Below are 20,081 nucleotides of genomic sequence, written 5' to 3'. Positions count from 1 at the left end.
TTTCAAAGTCAAGGTCTTATTAGTCTTCATACTTGTGTTTATTTCTAGCCTCCATCGAAACCTCCCAGAATTGTAGGAACTCCGCCCCCATCCACACCTCCTAGAGTTCACAGAGCCATACCCCCTCCAGCAGACTCGCAGAATCAAACTGAACTAAACAGTAAAAAAGTAACAGGTATTGTATAAAATTTTTTTTTTAAAAGTTCAGTATTAATTAAGTGACTTTTCAACTGAAACTATGAGCTAGTAGCTTTAAATACCACTTTAGTTTTCAAGGTCACACCCCAAATAAACCGTTGTGCAGTAAAGTGTGCTTAAAGTAAAATGTTATTGAAAAAGGATACACAAAGTTGCAACCTGATTTTAAAACTTAATGATTGGTTAAGATTGTAATGATTATTGACAGATTTGATATACTTTCCTATTCAGTTCAAAGAATATGTTTTGACTTCTTCATATTGACTTTAAAATATTTGTGTATTCATTTCAAGGAATATGGTTAAAGCACTTGACTGATATAAAAGATTGCATGATATTTGTCACAACTATTTGAAAATAATGAAGTTTAGCTTGATTTATTGAATTGATTTATTAAAACTACCTGAATGTCATCATTCACATTAGAGTTTAAAGGCACATAATGCCTTTGTTTAAAACGTGACTGCCACATTTTCCATGATGAACATAAGATGTATAAATTTCTTGTTCAGTCCTATTTCCGATGATTGTTTTCTCTAACATTTGTCAAAGGTTTGAATATTGATCAACATAGTAGAAAGTTTTATTGAATCTGTTGTTTTTGATTACCTCCCTTTGTTGCTCAAACTGTAAAAAAATTCATGTGCAGTATCAAAAGTAGCACTTTTTTAACCATGTAATTATGCATAACATCTATTTGGACAGCTGTTTCATCAGTTTTTAACATAAAATGTAAAGCTTTATGGAACATTAATGAAATGGAAATGTAAGCCAGAAGTTAATTTTTAGCTCGACTATTCGAAGACTAGTCAAGCTGTTCTACTCACCCTGGCGTTGGCGTCACACCTTGGTTAAAGTTTTGCATGCAAGTACATACAGCAGTCATTTAAAGGCATATAGCTTTGAAACTTTTTTTTCTTTTTCTAGGTCAATTACCAACCTCACTGGGTCAAGTTCCATAACTCTGACATGTATTTTGAGCAAATTATGCCCCCTTTTGGACTTTTGGAAAATCCTGGTTAAAGTTTTACATGCAAGTTAATATCTCCAAAACTAATGCAGATATTGAATTGAAACTTCACATGTGTCTTCGGGGTTATAAAACCAGTTGATAGCATCAAGTCCCATAACTCTCACCTGCATTTTGGCCAAACTATGCCCCCTTTTAGGCTTAGAAAATCCTGGTTTAAGTTTTGCATGCAAGTACATACAGCTGTTACTAAAAGGCATTATAGATTTGAAACTTATTTTTTTTTTCTAGGTCAATTACCAACCTCACTGAGTCAAGTCCCATAACTCTGACATGTATTTTGGGCAAATTATGCCTCCTTTTGGACTTAGAAAATCCTGGTTAAAGTTTTACATGCAAGTTACTATCTCCAAAACTAATGCAGATATTGAATTGAAACTTCACATGTGTCTTCAGGGTTATAAAACTAGTTGATTGCATCAAGTCCCATAACTCTGACCTGCATTTTGGTCAAATTATGCCCCCTTTTGGACTTAGTAAAATGTGCAAGTTACTATCTGCAGAACAAATGCAGATATTAAATTCAAACTTCACATGTGCCTTCGGGGTTATAAAACTGGTTGATTGCATCAAGTCCCATAACTCTAACCTGCATTTTGGCCAAATTTTGCCCCCTTTTAGACTTAGAAAATTCTGGTTAAAGTTTTGCGTGCAGGTTACTATCTGCAGAACAAAGGCAGATATTAAATTCAAGCTTCACATGTGCCTTCGGGGTTATAAAACTAGTTGATTGCATCAAGTCCCATAACTCTGACATGATTTTGGTCAAATTTTGTCCCCTTTTGAATATAAAACTTCTGGTTAAAGTTTTGCATGCAAGTTACTATCTCCAAAACTAATGCAGATAATGGATTGAAACTCTTTAGATATTTTAACATTTAGGGTAATGTTTTCCTGCTGCTGGGACAATAATTCGAATAGTCGAGCATTGGCTGTCTTACGGACAGCTCTTGTTGTAAATCCTGTGTAAAATGTAGATTTTGTAAATCATTTCAAAAGCATCTTGTTTGTTTAGTTTGGTTTAAGTGCCACTTTCAGCAGTACTGCAATTGTTCCTGGATTTTGTACTGGTATTAACCTGATGACTGCCTTTTATCAGATCATCATGGAGAATAAATATTCCTAACGGGGGGAGGGGGTGGGGAACAAAATGCTGGATGCATGTGTTATTTTTAGCTCACCTGTCACATAGGTGACAAGGTGAGCTTTTGTGATCACCCTTCGTCCGTCGTCAGTCCGTGCGTGCGTCCGTGCGTCTTGTGCGTCCGTGTGTCAACAATTTCTTGTCTGCACGATAGTGGTTTCATTTATGATTTGATTTTAACCAAACTTGCACACAACTTGTATCACCATAAGATCTCAGTTCCTTTCTTGAACTGGCCAGATCCCATTACAGGTTCCAGAGTTATGGCCCCTGAAAGGGCCAAAATTAGCTATTTTGACCTTGTCTGCACAATAGCAGCTTTATTTCATTACCCGAAATCAAAACCAAAAGAAAACGTGCAACATTCTCAATTTAATTCAATATATTTAATCTTTGACTAAATATGATATAATCAATATAAAGTATTCAAAAGCGTGAGTAGCTTTTCCTTAAATATTGGGATATTTTGGCCACTCAAGGTTTTAAACGGGTAACAGTCAAACCAGCCAATTCAGCCGGGTAACCAGCCCAAATTGTAGGGAACGAATCAGCCGACCAAAAGAAGACCAGGCGTGCTCCGAGTCTATATTCTAACCCATGACCAGCAAACTTACTTATTTACAGAAAAAACAACTTTTACCATGACACAACTTTCATCAATGCTACGGTTCACTACGACGGACGAAATGACAGACGAGTGATATCTTCCATTATCCTACGGGCAACCATAGCAATAATGAAAAATACCAAACGTGTCACCAAACCGGACACAGCACTGTAGTGACCAGCATCAGCAAGTATGACTCCTTCATTATTCTACGGGTAACCATAGCCATAACGGAAATCTAGCTGGATAACCAGCTAGAATCACCAAGCAAAGCAAGGCAAGGCAAGGCAAGGCAATGTATCCTTGAGCAAGGCTATATAGAGCTAGGCAAGGCTATAACGCAACGCTTAAAGATATTACCAGAGTACTAGGGCAATACCTTTTGTACACCACTACTCGATGCCACGCAAGTTGTCTATAAAATGACCCTCCAAAAGAGAATTGAAATGCTCTGGCTCTAGTCCCCCGATTCACGTTGGTAACTCGCGAGAGCCGAAAACCAGAACCAGAGTTATATACATTTTGAATAAAGTACGTACTTGACAGTAAATAAAAATGTTAAAGTATTCAACGCCCAGTCAACTTCTGATCGGCAGAATTCTTCCCCGCAAGCACAAAATTTGAGTGACATAATTAGAATATTTCATAAACATAGTATAAGATCATTTAAAGATAATATTCATTCTTATCAATGTATATACACAGAAATTATTTGTCTTTCAGCCAACATATAATACATAAATATATGTCATAGTTCGTTTTTGCTTGTATCCACTACTTACTTAAAGTAGAAATTAAAGCACGAGCACTAACACTTGGAAAATATCACTTCACATACATAAGTCAATGTAAATGACACGCACACATAGGAAAGTTTATGTCTCACTGTTAAGTCTCATCTCCGTTAGGAATGTTCATCACAAATTTAGCGACAATTGTACATCACATCTGTTCCCCTTGAGGTAGTGCGTGATAGTTTGTATCCAAGTTTGCTCGTCAGCTCGGTGGCAAATTGCCTGTAACACAAATACTACGAAGAGCAATTAGTTTGTCCAAATTCAGTTAAACATAAACATACAATATAATTGTATAACAAAATGAATAAACTTGTGTAAAAATATTATAACTTGACAAAAGTACCAAATTCGTTTTGATTTGGGGTGTGGCGGGTGGGAAAATCTAGCAGTTGTTACTTCGTAGGTAGTACAAGTTTAACTGAGAATATTGCACGTGTTTCTGTGTTATATATGTACATATATTACGTTTGGTTCCCAAACAAATCTGGTTTATTTATATACAACGTTTATAATAGACCTGGAACCAAAACTGGTTTTGTCTCACAAAGCTTACAGTAAACATACATGATCATACATGTATAGGTATAGATGCACAACGACAAACTGACCTAGGTATAGATACGCGATGACAAACTGACGATTTCGTGAAAAATAAAAGCAATTATTTAAAAGATAAAATAATTGATATTATTTCATTACCCGAAATCAAAACCAAAAGAAAACGTGCAACATTCTCAATTTAATTCAATATATTTAATCTTTGACTAAATATGATATAATCAATATAAAGTATTCAAAAGCGTGAGTAGCTTTTCCTTAAATATTGGGATATTTTGGCCACTCAAGGTTTAAACGGGTAACCAGTCAAACCAGCCAATTCAGCCGGGTAACCAGCCCAAATTGTAGGGAACGAATCAGCCGACCAAAAGAAGACCAGGCGTGCTCCGAGTCTATATTCTAACCCATGACCAGCAAAACTTACTTATTTACAGAAAAACAACTTTTAACATGACACAATTTTCATCAATGCTACGGTTCACTACGACGGACGAAATGACAGACGAGTGATATCTTCCATTATCCTACGGGCAACCATAGCAATAATGAAAAATACCAAACGTGTCACCAAACCGGACACAGCATTGTAGTGACCAGCATCAGCAAGTATGACTCCTTCATTATTCTACGGGTAGCCATAGCCATAACGGAAATCTAGCTGGATAACCAGCTAGAATCACCAAGCAAAGCAAGGCAAGGCAAGGCAAGGCAATGTATCCTTGAGCAAGGCTATATAGAGCTAGGCAAGGCTATAACGCAACGCTATAAAGATATTACCAGAGTACTAGGGCAATACCTTTTGTACACCACTACTCGATGCCACGCAAGTTGTCTATAAAAATGACCCTCCAAAAGAGAATTGAAATGCTCTGGCTCTAGTCCCCCGATTCACGTTGGTAACTCGCGAGAGCCGAAAACCAGAACCAGAGTTATATACATTTTGAATAAAGTACGTACTTGACAGTAAATAAAAATGTTAAAGTATGCAACGCCCAGTCAACTTCTGATCGGCAGAATTCTTCCCCGCCACAATAAATTTTATTGAAATTTATCCCCCGAAAATTCTGGAGAGAAACGATTTTAAATACTTGCTTATATACTTCAATACTTCAAGTAAATTTTAGCAAGAACAGACAGCTCTTTAATAATTTTGCAAATCTTGTAATTATTTATTCAGATATGTTTCTCAGAATGGCGTCTTTAATGAAGTCTAGATAAAATTCAAGGCCAACTAGATTTAAATGAACTCCGTCGGGACGATAAAAGGCTGTTTCTGCGTCAATATCTGTTGAAATTATGTCTGCCCTTCCCGACTCTAATACAATTTAACGACCGATTCTGTTCAGTCGTTTGCGTTTAGTTTCGATAGGAATGTATCCCCCTCTTGACCCCGGCCAGACCTGTCTTGGCAAAATATCTAACCATATAATCATTGTCTGCGGAAAGGCGTCTCTAAGGTAAACTATCTCTTGCCGTATGAGATTTCCAATATCTGGGGTTTTGAATTGGAGTAAATCGTTACCACCTAGATTGATGATGATTATTCTGGGCGGTGAAGACAGAAGAACCTGTGTCTCTATGTGCTGTCTAAATCCGCTCCAACCCATACCTCTCTTACCCCACCATGCAACTGACACTCCCTCTATGTTTAAGTTAGGTTTTCCAGTGGCTGTAGCATGTGTCCCTGCCCAATACGGGATTGAATCACCAACAATCCAAACATCTAAATGTAAAAATAACGGTACTGAACTATATGTTTATGAATACCGAATCGTTCATATACCCTTAATTAAGAAGTTAACGTATATATGTCTTATAGCAATCTGATGACCAACGGCCCAGTTTCATTATTGTTTCTGACGGATAACCCTGAGCCGCCAGGTCAGTCGCCCTGCCAATTCTGAAACTGTGTGACCTGAAATGTCCAGAATTGTAACGCGTTTTACCGATAGCCATTGATAACACGCTAGAAAATTGAGACCTAGTCACAACAGTGCCGTTTTCGTGGCAAAAAAGGAGAGTTTGATGTTTAGGCCGTATTTTCAAAAACTCCATTAGTTTACAAACCGGACAAATGCCATTGTTTTGCCTGGGTAATTTAATAAAGGCTGGCTTTCCTTTTTGGTTTGTTTTATAATGACGAAGACGGATTACAACATACTGATTATTTTGATAAAAACAAATATCGTCAATGTGTATGGCGTGATTTAATTGAAACGAGCGTGTTGCTGTCAATTCACTGACCCGAAAAAGACCAAAATAAGCTAATGTAAATAAAGCTGAGAAAAGTACTGTTTCATATCTATCATAACAAACAGTTGGTAGTTTGTTGCAAATTTCTACCAGAATATTCATAGTTAGCGGCGCCCGTTTATCGTAAGTTGACCTACTTCTGTGACAACCTTCTAAAATCTTTCTTAATAGAAAGTTGTCATTTAGACTATAATAACCATTAATTTTATGAAAATAATTTATTCCCGCCAAATATGATGTAATTGATCTTGGTGATAGTCCCTTTTCGAAACAAAAGGATATGAACAAAATAATATGTGCTAATGGAATCGGCCATAAAAAGGCGAGGTTATAATTATTCCTAAATTTCTCAAACACATTTAATGCCGTATTGTATGCTAGCGATGAATTTGGTGCTAAAGATGAATAAACGAGTTGTCTTGCTCTAGATTGAAGATGTTCCACAGAAAAGAGGGCACCAGACTGGGTTCGAGGTCCGCTTCTGGGGCGAGCTCCCTGAATCGTGTCAACTGTGAACGAGATAAACAGTCACAAATAGTATTTTCATGACCTGGGACATGGGCTGCTTTAATCCAAATATTCAGCTTTAGACAACGTAATGTAATCAACCTTATCAGACACATAACCCTATCGGCTTTGGATGATAATTTATTTAAAATATGAACGACTGCAATGTTGTCACAGTTGAATTTAATCTTTTTGTTGGCTAGCTGAGGACCCCAAACAAATAATGCAACCATTATTGGAAACAATTCGAGAACTGTAATGTCCAAAGTAATGCCTAGCCTGTGCCATTGAGCCGGCCATTTTGCATGACACCAGTGACCTTGAAAGTAAATTCCAAACCTAGATTTTCGCCGCCTGCACTATCGGTGAACAGTTGTACGTCAGCATTGGAAACCCAATATCTGTCGTGAAAAAGTGATAAACCATTAAAATCCTTTAGAAATGTCAGCCACATATCTAAGTCTAATCTAATTCCCCTTTTAAGACGAAGACGGTAGAAGGGTTTTGAAAGACCGCAGATTGAGTCTATTAAACGGCGAGAAAAAGGCCTACCCATCGGTATGGCACGACAGCAAAAATTCAGAGAGCCTATGAGTGATTGCATCTTTTTTAAGGTAGTTTTTTTGTGAGATAGCATCTCATTGATTTTCTGAATCACTTCTTGAATTTTTGTTAAAGGTATTCTTACAGTCATATGTTTAGCGTCGAGTTCTAAACCTAAGAATACCAAGATTTCTGTAGGACCCTCTGTTTTTTCTTCCGCTAAAGGGACGCCAAGTTCTGACATAATTTCGCAGAAAATTTTCAAAGCCTGAGTACAGGCCTGTGTATTTTTCCCAGCACCCAAGAAATCATCTAAAAAATGTATTAATCCGCCCGACTTCAATTTTCTTTTAACACAAGACTCTAAAAATCTAGAAAATCTCTCGAAAGTTATACAACTTATCGAAGCACCAAATGGCAAGGCTTTATCAAAATAAAATTTTTCTTGAAAACAAAAACCTAGTAATTCAAATACTGCCGGTTTTATTGGTATTAATCTATACGCATTGCGGATGTCTGTTTTGAACATTTTACAATTTTGTCCTAATTCTTGAACCAGTCTAACGGCCTCGTCAAAACTTGTGTATTGAACCGAACATAATGCGGGGTCAATAAAATCATTCACCGATTCGCCTGGAGGATAGGATAAATGGTGAATCATCCTAAATTCACCCGGTGTTTTCTTTGGGACAAGGCCGATTGGTGACACAATTAAATTTGGTAACGGTCGTTCTGTAAAAGGACCGGCTACCCTGCCAGCAGAGATTTCCTTATTTATTTTGGATTTTATTAGATCAGGATTTAGAACAGTGGATCGTAAATTTTTAGAGTCTCTGGGTGCACGTGGCCCTGTGTATTGAATAGGAAACCCGTGTGTAAAACCATCAAGCAAGAAATCGGACTCCTGTTTGTCATAAAATTGTAAGTATTTTTTCAATGGTAAAATTTTAATTGGCAACTTCGCTAAATTGTATTTATCTAAGTTAGATTGATTTTCTTGGTGCTGTGATTCCCTTTTAATTTCTTCTTGGGGGCCTAAAGGTGCCCCGCCTATTGAATGGTCTCCCACGAAAAAAATTGCTAGATGTAGATTGGGACTGGGTTTGCGGTGGGGCAGGTATGCCTGGTCTTGTGCATTTAAGCTGTGGGTGCGGGCCTTGGCATTTTGAGCATGTATGACTAAATCTGCAATTAGGCCAAGTGCAGTTGCCGGTATTAAAATCATTGCACGGATACCTATATGAATTTGATGGGGTTCTCGGAACTGGCCTCAATTGCATACAACGCCACCATAAATCATTATTGATTTTTGACCAGGATGACGGTGAGACAGCTTGACGTAAGCGAAATTGCTCATCATATTCCCGCCAGCTCAAAGACCCTTGTCTCATCGCAGCTTCCCTAATATTGTACATGTAATGTAGCAATTTGTATACTTTATCAGCATGATTAGACAGGTAGACTGATGCATAAATTAGAAACGCGTTTGTCCATTTTTCTATATCATAGATTTTTTCTTTGCATTCTTTTTGAGACGTTTGAATCTGCAAGTCTGAATTTAACTTTAAAACTGAACCATTACAATATTCAGACAATTCTACCGCTCCTTTGAGCATTAGAGCCAAATTAACATACGAGCCGTTGCAAATTTGTTGTTTCAACGCAGTTGGTAAGTGAACTGCAATGTCGTCGTCGGCTAACCGTACCGACGGTAAGCTAACATTGTCAAAAATGTTATTGGAGCTTGCGTTGTTTAACAACGGGGTATTTTGTGTATTTACGAGACTGTTTGAAGTGTCACTAAATTGATTATGCTCTAATGCCCTTGCGTTTCTGTCTGACATAGAATTTCCTAACATAGGTTGGCCACACCCCAAACCATCATTCCTTAAACTATTTTCATCATGTCTGTTAGGTAGAACCTGTGCCTCTCTCATGAGATGTTCAAAATCTATAAAATTACACCTACCGGCATTATCTTGCAACATTCTGTCCTCTACTAAGCCTTCCAACTCGTCCGCCGTTCGTTTCTGGCCCCTGCCACCGTTTCTCTGGTCAACGGGTTCGTCTCTTGCATCCGCTTGGCGCCTCGCGTCGTCGGCAGGGTCTTGCCTGACCTCCCTGACTGGCCCTTGTCTAACATTTCTGGCGGGTTGTCGCCTTGCGTTGCCTGCGGGTTCCTCGTTTCCGGCGTGATGGCGTCTGACATTGCCGGCGGGTCCTTGTCTAACCTCCTCCGCTGGTTGTTGCCTAGCGTTTCTGGCCGGTTGGCGTCTAATGTTGCCGGCGTGTTCCTGCCTCACGGCGGGCTCCTGTCTAGCCCTTCTTCTAGCTCTGCCACGTGGCATCAGTGCTAATATGCAGTTGTCTAGTTATGTAAGTTCTAACAGACGTTACGATGAAAAAATCTAGCAGTTGTTACTTCGTAGGTAGTACAAGTTTAACTGAGAATATTGCACGTGTTTCTGTGTTATATATGTACGTATATTACGTTTGGTTCCCAAACAAATCTGGTTTATTTATATACAACGTTTATAATAGACCTGGAACCAAAACTGGTTTTGTCTCACAAAGCTTACAGTAAACATACATGATCATACATGTATAGGTATAGATGCACAACGACAAACTGACCTAGGTATAGATACGCGATGACAAACTGACGATTTCGTGAAAAATAAAAGCAATTATTTAAAAGATAAAATAATTGATATTATTTATAATTTGATTTTTACCAAACTGGCACAAAACTTGTATCACCATAAGATCTTGGCTCCTTTCTTGAACTGGTCAGATTCCATTATGGGTTCCAGAGTTATGGCCCCTGAAAGGGCCAGAATTAGCTATTTTGACCTTGTCTGCGCAATACCAGCTTCATTTATGATTTTATTTTAACCAAACTTGCACACAACTTGTATCACCATATGTTCTTGGTTCCTTTCTTGAACTGGCCAGATTCAATTATGGGTTCCAGAGTGATGGCCCCTGAAAGGGCCAGAATTAGCTATTTTGACCTTGTCTGCACAATAGCAGCTTCATTTATGATTTGAATTTAATCAAACTTGCACAAAACTTGTGTCACCATAAGATCTAGGTTCCTTTCTTGAACCGGCCAGATCCCATAATGGATTCCAGAGTTATGGCCCCTGAAAGGGCCAAAATAAGCTGTTCTGACCTTGTCTGCACAATAGCAGCTTCATTTATGATTTGATTTTAACCAAACTTGCACAAAACTTGTATCACCACAAGATCTTAGTTCCTTCCTTGAACTGGCCTGATTCCTTCATGGGTTCCAGAGTAATGGCCCCTTAAAGGTCCAAAATTGGCTATTTTGGCTTTTGCAGCCATATAGAGACTTCATTTATGGTTTTATTTTATACAAACTTCCAAAATATCTTCAACAACAATAAATCTTTGATTCCATGACAAATCAGATCCATTCGTAGGTTCCAGAGTTATTTTATATCTGATTACCTCCCCTGATTGTAATCAAAATGGATTTATATCAGTAAGTACTTATAGGACTTATTTGAAATTTCATTATTGTCATTAGTTGGACCGAGTAAACGAGGGTAGATAACTATTGACTGAGTTTATGTCAAATTACCTCCCTTTATTTCAAATTAAAATGGATATATCTCCATAACTAATGAAGATACTGATCTGAAATTTCATTTATGTCAACAAATTTGTTTGGCAGATCCTTCTTTTGTGAACGTACAATCATTGTTTTTTTAATTACTTCCCATTTACGTTACTATAAATAGCTTATTTTTAGTAACTTTTTTATTATTGGCTGTAGGGAAAAACCGAGACCACTTTTCTGTGGTAAAACATGGATGGTATCTCCAATTTTTAGGTGTATTTTGACATATCTGTACCTTGTAAGATTTGTTTTTCTTTTTGGTTTAATTTCTTCCCTTTGTTCCTGTCCTTTGGACTTAGATATTTTTTCTGATGACCTTCTTGTCCTCAAGTGCAATGATAACAGGTGAGCGATATAGGGCCACCATGGCCCTCTTGTTTTTACCTTTTTGGGAATCTTTGGGGAAAAAAATGTCAGAAGGTTAAAATTATGGCCTACTTTTATAAACTGAAAGTATTGGCATATTTTTGAAGATTTCATTTTTAACTGCAAGACATGTGGAACAGTTGTTTTAGCAGATAAGGTGTTTGATCAACACAGTGATCACAGGTCCAAAGCACAAAATTGTATGTCCATACATGAATGGTCCTGAAATGTTGTATTTTTAGCTCACCTGAGCACGAAGTGCTCAAAGGTGAGCTTTTGTGATCGCCCTGTGTCCGTCATCCATCATAAAATCTTGGATGAGTTCGATATTGGGTCATCTTGGGTCAAAAACTAGGTCACCAGGTCAAATCAAAGGAAAAGCTTGTTAACACTGTAGAGGCCACATTTATGACTGTATCTTCATGAAACCTGGTCAGAATGTTAATCTTTATGATCTTAAGGTCCAGTTTGAATCTGGGTCATGTAGGGTCAAAAACTAGGTCACCAGGTCAAATCAAGAAAAGCTAGTTAACACTGTAGAGGCCACATGTATGACCATATCTTAATGAAACTAAGTCAGAATGTTAATCTTGATGATCTATAGTTTGTGTTCAAATCTGGGTCAGGTGGGTAAAAAACTAGGTCACTAGGTCAAATCAAAGGAAAAGCTTGTTAACACTCTAGAGGCCACATTTATGACTGTATCTTCATGGAACTTGGTCAGAATGTTAATCTTGATAATCTTTCGGTCAAGTTCGAATCTGGGTCATGCAGGGTCAAAATCTAGGTCACTAGGTCAAATCAAAGGAAAAGCTAGTTAACACTTCAGAGGCCACATTTATGACCATATCTTAATGAAACTTTGTGCCCGCCCGCTTAGCTCAGTAGGTAAGAGCGTTGGTCTACGGATCGCGGGGTCGCGAGTTCGATCCTCGGGCGGGGCGTATGTTCTCCGTGACTATTTGATGAACGACATTGTGTCTGAAATCATTAGTCCTCCACCTCTGATTCATGTGGGGAAGTTGGCAGTTACTTGCGGAGAACAGGTTTGTACTGGTACAGAATCCAGGAACACTGGTTAGGTTAACTGCCTGCCGTTATATGACTGAAATACTGTTGAAAAACGGCGTTAAACCCAAAACAAACAAACAAATAATGAAACTTTGTCAGAATGTTAATCTTGATGATTATTAGGTCAATAGGTCAGGTGAGCGATACAGGGCCTTCATGGCCCTCTTGTTTTTAGAGCTGGAGTTTAGACAGCATATATTTAGAGGGACCAGATTTGTTTTGTTTAAATGTCATTAGTGTAATAGATATAGTATTTTTTGTAAATGTAGGAAAAGTTGAGGACATTTATAAGAGGGTTTATGGTAGTTAAAGCACACCGGTGCCAGTTTCCCTCATTATGTAGACTCAAAAAATACTGTTTTTGTTTGCAGCCTAGATGAAATAAAAATAAATAATAAACTAAATCCAAAACCAAAAAAAAAGGGAAGCAACTCTGATGTTCTTAACAACAAATCTTGACCTTATTGCTTGTTAATCCTATGATCTGTTGGCAAACATTTATTTCTAAAGATGTGTTAATCTATAATGTATTTTATTTATAGACGTTAGCTGCCTGAATAACATTCAGAAGATGGCCTTAAAGATAGATGAACAGATGGTGAAAAAAACTCCACTCGTCCCTCCAGCAAAGGTATTAATCTTTACCCTGCTAAAATTCTAAAATGGACTGGTCCATCATTCAATATAGGAAGCACCACTTATTATTCAAAGTGGTGTTCACTAAAAATTTACTGACTGAATTGCGAACAGTGCAGAACATGCACAGACATCCAGGCTGGTCTTGGTCTGCACTGGTCGCAAAGGTAAAATCACTTGCCGCCTGCAGGCTAAAGGTTAAGAAGGACTGAACAGCATGTACATGTACTTAACACCATTCAATACACAAGCTTTCAGTTATCCTGCATTCTTTTCTCATGTGTAAAAATGTTTAGTGGTCATTCAGATATAAGAATTTGCTAAATCTAACTAATAATACCATGAAATGTTATAACAAACAGATATGGTATTGTTTCTCATATAAGACTATGTTGTTGGGACCAGTTTCTCATTAACATATCTGGTTAGCTTTGAATGGTGTTGAATGGTGTTGTTTCCTTTACTTCAAGGCTCCATTAATGCATGATATATATGCATCTCCACCAAACCCCACCCACTTCAAAGAGGAGATGGTATATTGTTTTGCTCATGTCTGTCTGTCGATAGACTCCCTGGTTTCTGATCAGTAATTAGAGAGTGCTACGGCTTAAAGTAGTCAGATTTCATACAGTCATACTTCGTTCGCTCAAACTCTGATAATTTTAACACTAGTCTTTGATCGAACTAATTGTCAGGTCCCACCAAAATCCCTATGTTGTATATTGTTTTGGTGGCTCGAACTACCGATAACCTGAACAAATTTTGCCGTTCCCTTCCAGTTTTAGCGAACAAATTTTGACTGTATTTAGGATGATTGTCTATGGTAAGCAGATGATCGCTTCTAGTATTCCTTTTTTAAAAACATAACAAAAGATGTTTGTAAAAACATGGCCCACATGTTGTCGGTTGTCAACATGTCAGGATTTAATGAAATGAAACAAAATATTGAGCCATGTTTGTTTAATGATTTGTTGCTCAAGACTCCTGTTGCTGCACAAATTTAAAACAGTCTAGCTTCAAATATTATATTCTAATTTCTGTTCCTATTTTCAGTCTCCAAAGGCTCGGAATAAAAGAAGGTAATATCTTTTTTATAGTTCTGTCAGCTACAATATGCCATATGTGATTTTTGAGACATATGTTATGTTTTTCAAATTGAGTATATTTGCAGACGTAGTTTGTTCGTTTACTGTGAAATCAATTATTTTGGTGAGCATAAAATTTTGAGGTTTTGGCAGAAATGGCTGTTTCATGGGAATAGAAAATCAATGAAGTTCAGTAGATATTTAAGAAATATATCTCATTTTGTGATTTGTCATTGAATAAAATCATTGTTTGGAGTTCAGATGCACGAGGGCGCAGCATAATAATACACATTTGAATGACAAACAATGATTTTATTCAAGACCAAATCGCTAAATGAGATATATTATTCTAACATGTTACCAAGGATTAAAAAGTACATCCTTGACGACATCCATAAAATATTTGTCTGTTTTCTGTTGACTTTTTTTCCAGTGTGCCGCTGTGCTGTTAAATGCTATGATGTAATAATTGTGACGTCAGAAAAATGAATTGTTGTATAATAACACACAATTTTTACCTTCTTTGTTTAATAGGAAAATGAATCTGGTCATGTTAGAATTTTTTGTAATTTTACCTTTTGATTGGCAACCAAATGTTACACATGGCACAAAACCAGCATCTGGTATCTGTAATATAACAGCTGAATTTTCAGTCTTGATATTTGTTAAAAATATAAATTATCAAGTTTTAGCTTGACTATTTGAAATTTTTCAGATATTAGAGTTATTACTATTGTCCTTTTGTTGGCATCTGCATCACAAAAGTTTGGCATGGAAACAGCTTTCTCTAAAACTTCAAGGACTAATGCTTTCAAATTTCACATATAATATTATTATGCATCGTGAGATGACCTCACAGGACAAGTTTCATAACTCTAGCTTTGATTGTGTCAAAACTGTGTTTTAACTTTGAATTTCAGGCTTAAGTTTTGCATGTAAGCAGGTTTCTAAAAAAAAAAAAAAACGACTAGGCCAAAATAATGCTTTCGAACTTCACTTGAGCACCAATGTGCCATCTGGCATGACCCTTAATACTAATTTGTTGGAATCAGACTTTGACCTAAATAAAGTTACAAATTACACAACCTGCTTGAAGTAGCTTTCAGTATAAATATTATATTGTTTAAGAAGATTGCTAAGAAATGTGTGGAAAAAAAATCTGTTAAGAAATGTGTTGTTACGTTTTATAGGCCAAATAGTGAAGAAATTTTACATGATTCAAAAGAATATGCTCTGGTGGCCTCACCTAAGGGGAAAACAGGAATTGGGTGAGAAAACTTAGTGTGTGGATTGCTTGCAGCTTTTATGTCTATTAATCCAGGAATTAGGTTTTAATCAAGGCATTGGGTTTTTATCCAGGCATTTTGGTTTTTATCCAGGCATTTGCATTAAAACCTTAACAGAGCAGAGTGCAGTTATATCAGTAACATTGATATTTGACAGTATTAAAAAAGACACTGTCTGAAACCTAGCTTACTATTAACAACATGCTTCTATTTCTTTTTATCCAAAGTATGATTTTTAGTGGAGAAATACTGTTTTGGTCTTGGTCATCTGTTCATCTATCCTTCCATATCCATCCATCCCATCCTTGTGTGTGTCCATCTTGAGCAATCTCTATGACATGGTTTGGAGTATTTGTATGAAACTTGGTAGAAATATTAAATACTGAAGAGAAATGTGGCTCTGTAAGTTTCAGTGAAATTGCTTTAGAAACAAAAGTGTGTTGTGGTCCTTAGGACATTAATTGTTTTGTTTTAGATTTTTTAGGATTGAGTCATTACACGCGGTTTCATTTACTCTTGTTTTCGAAATTATATGTTTTATATGGTCTACACAGTAGGGTAATTGTATTCAGTAAGGAAGGCATATTGTTATCATACTGTACGTTATTTAGATCATGTCCGTCTCTGCTAACACTCTTGAAATAAGTATTTCAGTGGATTTTAATGAAACTTCAGACAGATGTTAAGCATGATGATATATTTTTTTCCTTCAAAAAGGATCAGATCAAAGGTCAAGGTCAAGGTCAAGGTCAGAGACAAGAGCACTAACTGTAACCTTCACTTAACCTTTACTCTAACCTAAACTATGTAAGCTGTGCCGTCACGGTCATGTGTACATGGTGTGTGTGTTTTGAAACATTAATTATTAGAGTAAAATTTAATGCTTTATGTTATAACCTTTTCCATCCTCAAGATGGTTTGCATGAGGTTGACTGTGACTACTGTAATTATTTTCTTAAATTCTTTTGAATATTTGTCAGATATTTTCAGCAGTCATTATACATGAAGTTTAAACAGAAAGCTTGACTCCTACACTTGCTTACTTCTATACAGTAAAGTTCCGAAATGCATGCTTTAATAAAAGGAAATCCAAATGTGCAAACGACTTTAGTTATAGTCAGTCGTACAATATATGGAACAACTTACTTTCAGCTTTACTAGCTAGCATAAACTGTAGATAGGGCATCAAGCTTTATCATAATATTCCTGTCCATATTCATGAATGAGCACTGCCGTGTGAAAACCATCATTAGGACTTTGCGGCATGTATGGACCAAGATCTGCCTGTACATCCATGCAGTCTTAGCTGGATCCATACTTTTTGCTTGTCAGTTGCATACAAGTGCTGTACTTGTTAAATGAGCCACACCATGAGAAAACCAACATAGTGCATTTGCGGCGAGCATGGATCCAGACCAGCCTGCGCATCTGCGCAGCCTGGTCAGGATCCATGCTGTTCGCTTTCAAAGCCTATTGCAATTAGAGAAGCCTTTAGCGAACAGCATGGATCCTGACCAGACTGCGCGGATGCTGGTCGCAAATGCATTATGTTGGTTTTCTCATGGTGCGGCTCAAATGAACAGTATGGATCTGGATCCTTGCTGTCCTAAAACCCTGACATTGGTTTTCGTACAGCCTCGCTCAAATGTGCTTTGGCAGATATTGAAATTTAGGCTGGACAGTGTAAAATATAGTAAAACACTGATTGCCCAAAGTTGAACTGGGGTATTAAAATTCTCTAAATAATATAATAATAATCCTCAGTTTTAAGTGATCCAAACAAAGAAAAGTGAAGGAAAACCAGAGGGGGACCACATTAGTGTCTCACATCAGCCCTGGTACTCGAGCCATCAACGTTCGAGTGAGCAGTATTTCACTGTACATATGAAGCAGAAATTTGCATTAACACAGGGCAATCTAGTTTAACATTTTTACTTGCCCACTTACTTTTAGAATATTGGGGGCAGGTATGCATATTCTTATTTCTAGCACTGCATCTCATTAGCAGGTGTGAAATTTTGGTCAGAAAAGTCTTTTGGAATCCATCTTATTATATTCTTATTGACTGACGAACCATTCAGTATGTGTTTTATTACATTACTTTAGTCCAGCAAAATTTAGTGTCAAACAATAGACTGGTCTACAGCAGCAACTATGGACTGGTGATTTTTATAAAGAGCCTTGGAATAAACCATAATATTATCTTAATGGCATACGACATGTTTTTGGTTCAGTAAGAAGACCATGTGCTTTTAATATTGGGGGGGCCTCCATGGCGGAGTGGTTAAGGTTGCTGACTTCAAATCACTTGCCCCTCATCGATGTGGATTCAAGCCTCACTTGGGGCATTGAATTCATCTTGCGAGGAAGCCATCCAGCTGGCTTATGGAAGGTCGGCAGTTCTACCCGGGTGCCCGCTCGTGATGAAAAAATGCACGGAGGGGCACCTGGGGTCTTCCTCCACCATCAAAGCTGGAAAGTCACCATATGACCTGTAATTGTGTTGGTGCGACGTTAAACCCAACAAAATAAATAAAAAAATTTAATATTGGTGTGAACTTCACTGTATATACATATTATCTGGTGCCCAGATTCATAAAGTTACATACAGAAGGATTCCTTATCTGTTTTTGTGGATATACTGTGAAATCATTAATTTTCGTGGGGGACTAATTTTCGTGGATTTCGTGATTGAGTCAATCCACGAAATTTAATCCCAATGAACAAGTAAAATTCCAATTCATTTTATGTTCAAAAGATGAAATCCTTGAATTCCTATCCCGACGAAATTACCGTTTTTACCAAAACCACGAAATTTCACGCCCACGAAATTAAATGATTTCACAGTAGAAAGATTTAGTGATTTGAAAGTTATAAAATAAAATAATTATGTATATTGCAGGGGTTCTTATGAGAAGACTGATGGACCAGGGAACAAATCTCCAACTGTTGGAAGAAGAGGTTTTTTCCGTATAGTCCCTGATGGTTCTGGGGGTGGTTCAACAGGAAGTGTAAGTATTGTAGTTAAAGAATGAATAAACGGACATTGCTTTGATGAAAGCTGGTCCAAATATGGTCATATATTAAGCGAAAGAGATGTGGTCTTGTTTGCAAATAAGTTTGCAGTTACTGAAGACAACCCAATTTCCAGTTCTAGAAAACTGATTGGTAAAACTGTCTTGATAAAGGGAAAAGTTTAATGCCAGATTCTGCTGTAAATTGTTAGTGCACTTAAAAGTGTAGAAGTTGTTTTTATTGAACTGAGAAAAGGTATAGTGATATGTCAGTATGCTTTGTATTCCATTTGTTTAGAGTGCTGCCATCTTTCCAAATTGCACTTTGTCAGGAAATGACAATCAGTGGCTAACTAATGTTGTAATATTTCATATTTTATTTTTATGGCTTAAAAAGACTTACAAAATCTGCAAAGAAATCAATGAAATCTTAAGCCATGGTGCTTTGTAATTCTGATGAGTCACCTATTATGATGAACCACTTGTTTTGATGAATCACCTGTTATGATGAGGCACCTGTTTTGATGAATCACCTGTTATGATGAGGCACCTGTTTTGATGAATCACCTGTTATGATGAGTCACCTGTTATGATGAACCACTTGTTATGATGAGGCACCTGTTTTGATGAATCACCTGTTATGATGAGTCACCTGTTATGATGAATCACCTGTTATGATGAGTCACCTGTTATGATGAATCACCTGTTATGATGAGTCACCTGTTATGATGAGGCACCTGTTATGATGAACCACCTGTTATGATGAGTCACCTGTTATGATGAACCACTTGTTATGATGAGTCACCTGTTATGATGAATCACCTGTTATGATGAGTCACCTGTTATGATGAATCACCTGTTATGATGAGTCACCTGTTATGATGAACCACTTGTTATGATGAGGCACCTGTTTTGACGAATCACCTGTTATGATGAATCACCTGTTTTGATGAATCACCTGTTATGATGAGTCACCTGTTATGATGAACCACCTGTTATGATGAGTCACCTGTTATGATGAACCACTTGTTATGATGAGGCACCTGTTTTGATGAATCACCTGTTATGATGAGTCACCTGTTATGATGAATCACCTGTTATGATGAGTCACCTGTTATGATGAATCACCTGTTATGATGAGTCACCTGTTATGATGAACCACTTGTTATGATGAGTCACCTGTTTTGATGAATCACCTGTTATGATGAATCACCTGTTATGATGAACCACCTGTTATGATGAGTCACCTGTTATGATGAACCACCTGTTATGATGAGTCACCTGTTATGATGAACCACTTGTTATGATGAGGCACCTGTTTTGATGAATCACCTGTTATG

The 20,081-nt window shown here is 37.2% G+C and overlaps 2 protein-coding genes across 8 annotated transcripts in view; one reads left to right on the top strand and one right to left on the bottom strand.

Annotated features, from left to right (window-relative positions):
- LOC123546932 (SH3 domain-binding protein 2-like) overlaps window positions 1-20,081 on the top strand; it is a 110,052-nt gene that overhangs the window by 74,122 nt on the left and 15,849 nt on the right. For 6 of the 7 annotated variants that reach the window (XM_053551270.1, XM_053551269.1, XM_053551266.1 and 3 more), the window contains 5 exons: window positions 49-175; window positions 13,263-13,351; window positions 14,410-14,435; window positions 15,632-15,709; window positions 18,630-18,738. In XM_053551270.1, coding sequence (XP_053407245.1) covers window positions 49-175; window positions 13,263-13,351; window positions 14,410-14,435; window positions 15,632-15,709; window positions 18,630-18,738 — 429 coding nt within the window. The remainder of the gene's footprint in view (window positions 1-48; window positions 176-13,262; window positions 13,352-14,409; window positions 14,436-15,631; window positions 15,710-18,629; window positions 18,739-20,081) is intronic. The other variant, XM_053551268.1, reaches the window with a different exon arrangement.
- LOC123562078 (uncharacterized) lies at window positions 3,420-11,308 on the bottom strand. Its single transcript, XM_045354730.2, has 2 exons — window positions 9,607-11,308; window positions 3,420-6,057 (listed from the first exon to the last, which is right to left on the bottom strand). The coding sequence occupies exons 1-2, from the start codon at window positions 9,983-9,985 to the stop codon at window positions 5,660-5,662; spliced, it is 777 nt and encodes a 258-aa protein (XP_045210665.2). The 5' UTR covers window positions 9,986-11,308; the 3' UTR covers window positions 3,420-5,659.

The sequence above is a fragment of the Mercenaria mercenaria genome, chromosome 9, assembly GCF_021730395.1.
Source record: "Mercenaria mercenaria strain notata chromosome 9, MADL_Memer_1, whole genome shotgun sequence".
Classification (NCBI taxonomy): Eukaryota; Metazoa; Mollusca; class Bivalvia; order Venerida; family Veneridae; genus Mercenaria; species Mercenaria mercenaria.
Note: the sequence above shows the minus strand (reverse complement) of the source record. Positions and strands in the feature narration are given on the sequence as shown.

Bases quoted from the DNA above. Each gene is read 5' to 3' on its own strand.
- LOC123562078 (XM_045354730.2), bottom strand. From the start codon at position 9,985: ATGCCACGTGGCAGAGCTAGAAGAAGGGCTAGACAGGAGCCCGCCGTG. The intron at 6,058-9,606 runs GTAGGTGTAATT...TTTTACATTTAG, and splicing joins AATGTTGCAAGATAATGCCG to ATGTTTGGATTGTTGGTGAT.